Here is a 6,653-nt window from a genome sequence, read left to right on the forward strand (position 1 = left end):
CATTACTATGGTCTACTCCTTTTACCCTGATACTGAAGCACAAGCATTTCATATGCATTCCAGTGATTTCTTCAGTTCCATCCTTTCCTCTTTTCTTCCTAAAGATTTTCTGGACTTTATCCATTCTGCTGCTTTTCTAAGTTAAGCCTCTGCCCTGGAAGTTTTCAACTAGTACATAATTCAAAGCCAGATATTTGAGGGAGGTGAATGGGTAGAAACTGAAAATGTATCAGGAAATGTAAAGATTAGACATCAGAAGTGACTGATTTCCAGACTAATGATGACAAAAAAGAAAATAAAGCTAGGAGAGAAGTGGAAACATAACCCTGATTGAAATTTTTTTGGAGAAAGGACATATCTCTTCCTTTACTTTAATTTGGTGAGGAAGAAATGGGATTATGTTCAAAAGATTGTGGTAACTCTAAGGAGAAACAGTTTTAATCCTGGTCCCAGGGGACCTTATTTGTTGTTTCTCATGCTGACATAATATACTATAGTATTCACACACAATTTGTTCAACCATTCCCTAATCAATGGTCTTCCATTCTGCTTAGCAGTTTTCTTGCTATCATGTCAAGTGTTCTGTATTCTCTTCCAGGATGTGTCCAGGGTCAGGGGGGAATGGTTTTGGTTTTAAATACTTTCCTTTCCTACACTTGTTGGGCTAGATTAAACACATGTCCTACTTTTGGGGGTAGGGGTGGGATAGGACCTCTGACTTCATTGGTATAAGAAGTTTCCCAGTGAAGAACTCCCTCTCACAAAGCAGACTGGCACCTTATCTGGAACACATAGTCTTAGAAAGTTGCCCAGAACATGGAGAACTTCAATGACTTGCCCAGAGTTACACAGCCAGAAGCTAAGTTTGATCCCAGGTCTTCTGGATTTCAAGGCCAGTTTTCTAATTATTGCTGCCTCTTAAAGAAATGTCTTATTTGTTGAGGAAAAAATTCATAATTCAATTAAGCAGAGTATGATACTATAACCAACGAGTAAGACGGTAAGATCTTCTCTGGCTAAGCTTTTGTCAATTAGAATTGACTGTACCGCTAAACAGATCTGTCTATCTTAAGGTTTTTCATCAGGATTTTCCTGTCTTCTCTGGGACTTTTAAAAATCTTCCAGCCAGGAAGAAAAGGTCCTTGAATCTTCAGGTCAAAGACTGCCAACTTTTCTCTTCATTTGTCTGTGGTCCCTGAGGCCTAGAGTGGAAGTAATGGTGCCACTAGGTCATCTCTTCTGTTTGCCCCAGTGGCTAGCAAGGGAATACAGGATCATAGATTTGAAGCTGAAAGGCCTCTTACAGGTCATCCAATCCAACTCTCTCATTTTACAGATGAGAAAATTGAGTCCCAGAGAAGTGAAATAACTTGCCCAAGATAACAAGGAAGTAAATGGCATAGGCAGGCTTTGAACAGATGTCCTCTAACTGCAATCTGGTATTCTTTGAGGCTTGGGAGGGGTTAAGTAAGTGTGGGATATGGCTATGGTAGAACCTAACTGCAATATTCTTTCTTAATGTAGGTTAAACTGAGAGCCTAACCATGCCCATGAGAATATGGAAAACTCCGTCTCCTTGTTTGTAAAGTGGAGGCTGAGCTAGGAAAGTCTGAGGCCTCTTTTAGCTCCAACATTATGTGACTGGGTCAGTCTTGCAGGAAGCATGAAGGATAACCATTGGATGACCTGCATCTTCCATTGGTGTTCAACGTCAAGAGATCTCATCCTGTAGAAGAGTCATAGGAGGACAGGAATGAGAGTCACATGAGATGAGTAGCTATGGATGGCTTGCTCTCTGTACCATTGAAGAAAGTATCCATGTTAGTGAAATCACAGGTCCTTCTAAGAATTGAAATTTATTTTAGGAGATGTGTATTATATTCTACAGCATGATGTGAGAAGGAGAGTCAGGGTAAAAAGCACTTGGTGAAATGGAGAACATAAAATTTGAGAAGTCTTAAATCATAAACTTTTCCATCTAGACCAATCTAGTGAAAGTCTTCCTTTTTCAGATTGGGAAAGTAAGATCATTGGAGCATAGATGAGAATGGGAAGAGACCTCAGAGGTCAGTTTGTCCAATACCCTCATTTTACAGAGGAGAAAATTGTGGAATGGAGACATTAATTAACTTGCTCAAAGTCATAGAGGGAGTGAAAAGAATATAAGTTCTTGACTCCAACTCCAAGACCTTTACCCCTTTCCATTTCAGAGAAGCTGATTAAATTCCCTAAGACTACCCAGTTAGTCGGTAACAGAAGTAGAACTAGAACCCCACTTTCCTGACTCTCAGTCCAGTGTTCTTTCCACTGTACCCACAGCCAAGTAAGTATTTCAGTTCTTCAATGAGATCATAAACTCTTTGGATTATTGGCAGTCTGCCACAGTGGAGATACGGGACTTGAAGTCATGAAGGCTTGGGTTCAAATTCTCCCATTAACCTTTTCTAGATTGTGATCCTGAGGAAGTTACTTACTTTCTCTGAGCTTCCTCATGTGTAAAATAGGAATAATAGTAGCACTTACCTCCCAGAGCTGTTGTGAAGATCAAACAGGATATTTTTAAAAGTACTTTGCAAACCTTCATGTGTTATCCTTCTTGTGACAGGAATTTTGGCAGTGAGGGCTGGTGGAAAGAACACTGGCCTGGGAATTGGGAAACACCTGGATTGGAGTCACTGACTAGCTGTGATAACTCACATTTATTAGGGCTGGACAGCTGGCAAAGCTCTTTACCTTTCACAACCTGGTGAAGTAGTTAGCACAGTAAGTATCACTGTTGTTACTGTTGTTTGTTGTTTGTTCTCAGAGAGGACCAATGACACTCCTATTTAACAGAAATCTGAGGCTGCAAAAATCTAAATGACTTGTCCAGCATCTTGTGCCTAGACAAACTTGAAGTTTGCTGACTCCAAGTCACACACAGGCTGTATTTAGATGGCTATAATTCCTCCCACGTAGCGTGTAGGTTTTCAAGAATGAACTTTATTTTAGGGTCCACAGATTATAATCTATAGCATGATATGAAAAGGGGAGGTGGAGTGAAAAACACCTGGTGAGATGCTCCCAAGAGCAGATTTTAGAATAAGAACCAGTTCTTGCTGTAACAGTTTTAATGAGACTGTTTCTCTCTTCCCCGCCCCCCCCAACCCTGCTTTAGCCCACTTTGCTTTATTTTCATTGCCACCTGAAAACTTTGGCTCACAGTTCAGAAGTAAGAAGTAAATGCAGATTCCCAAGTCTTTTTCTTTTCACAGCTGTCGAGTTCAGTGAGTTGAACTGCAATACTTCTGAGTTCATCCGTTCACTCCAACATGACCAACTCCTGTTGTAAACTTTCCCTCCAGGACACGTGACAATACATTTCTTGAATATATATCCCAGCTGCAGGAGCAAAAAAGCTTTCAGAACTCCAGGCATCTGGGAGAGGAAGATTGCTGTTGGACTTTGTGTTAGACGGAATTAAGGATTCCAGTGGAATTTTTTTTCCTGTCTCTTTGAGTAAGTAAGCAGTATTTATTTATCATGGAAAAATATTTGCGGGGGCATGATTGTTGTAGTTTTCCTTTTTTTATTTGTCTAAGGAAACATGAGCAAGGTTTGCAAAGCAGTGTTAACTTAGATTAATTTTGCAAGTCTGCAAGTTTTATTCTCTCGAGATAGACTTTTCCAACTTCAAAAGAAATGCACTGTACTAAAATGTCTTTCTAGGGATCCCTCACCCTTTTCTTTGTGCAAGGCAATAAAATTTATTTTTAGCTTTCTATTATCTGAGGATTTTAGGAGGATCTAACCTGCATGATTTCTCTTTCAGACCCAGGTTGTGAAAGCTCGACTTTGATATCCAAGATGGGTGATGCAGTTGCTAACATTTCCTTACCTGAAACATCCAGCTCCCTGCCTGAACGCCAGACCTCCACCAGTGTGGGTGGGAGTGGTAGCGAATACTTTTATGTCCTGGTTGTCATGTCCTTCTACGGCATCTTTTTGATTGGAATCATGCTGGGCTACATGAAATCGAAGAGGAGGGAGAAGAAATCCAACCTGCTTCTGCTCTATAAGGATGAAGAGAGACTCTGGGGAGAGGCTATGAAGCCTCTGCCCATTGTGTCAGGGCTGAGGTCAACCCAGGTGCCCCTGATGCTGAACATGCTTCAGGAGAGCATGGGACCTGCTCTGTCATGCACCATCTGCTCCATGGAGGCAGGCAGTGTGAGCTCAGAGTCATCTTCGCCTGATGTCCATTTCACCATCCACGAGGAAGTACCTGATGATGAGCTAGGAGAGACCTCAGAGACGCCCCTCCATGAAAGCAGTGAAGGGTCTTCGGATAACATCCCCCAGAATTCCTAGCACTCTGAGGTGACCTCCAGAGGTGGCCCTGTTAGCCAACACACTTAGCAAGAGGAAGGAGATATGCTCAGAGTCCGATTCCACTGCTCCAGTGCAGCTGCCACTTTAAAGAGACTCCTGCCTGGTCCCTGCCACGGGTCCCAGGGTAGTGGCTCATCCTGAGGTGGCAGGATCAAGGAGTCAAATGATGTGCTTGTGACCTGGACTTGGCATTGAAAACGTCCTGCCAAGAGATACAGTTTGTATATTTAATTCCATGTCTAGGTTTTTAATTGTACCTGTTCAGAACATGGTATGGTGACATTTCTGTTATCTGCCTGGACGCTTGTAATAGTTACTGCATCATCAGCCCTCACTTGGAGTGCTATGCAATGTCTAGGACCATGGCTTTAGCACTGGAAGGGACTTCAGAGGTTATTAGTCCAAGTTCCTCTTTGATAGAAAAGGAAACTGAGACCCAGGAAAGCTTAAGTGACTAGCCTAAAATCCTGCAGGTAGTAAGTGGAAAAACTATTGACCCCCAATCCAGTACTCTTTCCAGCCAGTCTCTAGGAACAGTGGAGAGAATTTGCTTAATATCAGGGTTTCCTTTTCAGACCTTAATGCCCTTAGAGTTTTGTTCTTGCAGATTACTGATTAACTGTTAAGTATCTCTTCTGTGTCTTCATTGTTACCAGCTCACAGACCAGCAGACTTCTTGCAAAGGTCTCAGAGGGTTAGGGTAAGCAAAGTTTGACAGTGAAAAATCCATCACCTGAACCTGATGATCTATTGCATATACTGTAAGAATTCTGTCTTTTCTTAAAACCATTTGAGACCATTTAAATAATTTACCATCTGAATCCTAACCTGAAACCTCTGACCTTTAGATGTCACTTGCCGGCTCTTTGATTTGGGGGATTAGCTTCTTTCGAGTAGGTAACAAGCAACTAGGAATCCTTAATTTCCCCTTCAGCTAGCAGGTATGACTGGAGAACCATTCCCAACACCCAGATGTCTTGGTGTGTTGTCCTGGCTGTCACCTCAGAGGTCAGAGCACTATTGTCGACACCCCTTGCCTTTTCTAGCCAATTTCTTTGCAAGACAGACGTAATAAGGGCCTTCTAAATGTGGTTCTTTATCACGTAGCTGGGAGCAGGAAGGGCCTTCTCACGCGGAGAGCACAGGAATGGGGGGCCAAATCCCGTGGCCTCTGGTTCCTGGTTCTACCACTCATTTGCTGTGTGGTCCTGGGCATTGGCCCAAAGCCTCTGCGTCCTCATTTGGCAAATGAGTTTCATAATGATACTTACTCCCCAGAGACATGGGGGAGGATTTCTTTAGATTTTTAAGGCTCTGCGATAAATACTTCCCTGCCTAGAGTGAGGGATGCTTTGGGGAGTACAAAATATTCTTCCCATAGTTTGTTAGGGTTGGGGTTGGGGGTATGGATTCTGTGGATAAAGGAATAGACAGAGACCCTTGGCTTCTGGTGCGGAGAGAACTTGGTTTTCCCAGGAAGGAATCTAAGAGGCTGACAACTCACTTGGTCTGGAAAGTGTCCTGAGATTCCCCAGGAATGGGGTATGCAGAACACTGGAAGGCTGATATTTGGATGAATTTGCCAGCGCCTCAAGCAAAAAAGAATCGAAAGTTTAAAAAAGTGGTGCCCAGCCATGTTCCCCAAATGCCTTCACGTATCATTGTATTAAAATAGCTTTGTGACTGATCCTTTAGAACCTAAAAGGAAGAGAGAACACTTGAGACACAGAATAAAGAAATAAAAAATGAACAGGAACAAGTAAAGTTTCTTATAGCTGCCTTGTGTGCCAAGGAGGGAGAAGGGATGAGAAAAGAGCAAGGGGCAGCAGGAAGGAGACTTGCTGAGTGGGATGGGGGATGGAGGCTGCAGCAATAGTATTATCTGTGCAAGGGTTAAAGCTCAAATGTTGGATCATCACTTTGCTGTATCAGAATGATACAAGAAATTTATGTTTGGGAGGGGAAAAAAAGGGCTCTTTTGGTCACTTAAAATGCAAAGGGTAGATTTTCTCCAAAGGGGCTGTTGAAGTTTGAAAGAAGCCAAGTTAAGTTTGGCCCCTTGCCTGGAATCACTTGAATTCTGAAACTTTACTGAGACCGACAGACTTGTGAGTTGTCACATTTTCCATTACTTGCCTCATCCCTGAGGTTTGGTGCAAGTCTATCTGTGCCTATGAAACAAACACGGTGTACATACTTATGATTGAACTGAGTTGTATAGAATTGTCTCTTGTATTTAACAGTTTGTATTTTTCACAAAGTTTTTATTTAACTAAATAAAC

General features: G+C 42.2%; 1 protein-coding gene across 1 annotated transcript in view; it reads left to right on the plus strand.

Annotated features, from left to right (window-relative positions):
- Window positions 1-1,541: 1,541 nt before the first annotated feature.
- The window catches only part of KCNE4 (potassium voltage-gated channel subfamily E regulatory subunit 4), a 5,144-nt gene continuing 32 nt past the window's right edge, over window positions 1,542-6,653 (plus strand). The window contains exons 1-3 of the mRNA XM_072617954.1: window positions 1,542-2,763; window positions 3,345-3,498; window positions 3,812-6,653. The exon at window positions 3,812-6,653 is cut by the window's right edge and continues 32 nt beyond it. Of these exons, the coding sequence (XP_072474055.1) occupies window positions 3,847-4,350 (504 nt within the window). The 5' untranslated portion in view covers window positions 1,542-2,763; window positions 3,345-3,498; window positions 3,812-3,846 and the 3' untranslated portion in view covers window positions 4,351-6,653. The remainder of the gene's footprint in view (window positions 2,764-3,344; window positions 3,499-3,811) is intronic.

The sequence above is a fragment of the Notamacropus eugenii genome, chromosome 6, assembly GCF_028372415.1.
Source record: "Notamacropus eugenii isolate mMacEug1 chromosome 6, mMacEug1.pri_v2, whole genome shotgun sequence".
In the NCBI taxonomy this organism is placed as follows: Eukaryota; Metazoa; Chordata; class Mammalia; order Diprotodontia; family Macropodidae; genus Notamacropus; species Notamacropus eugenii.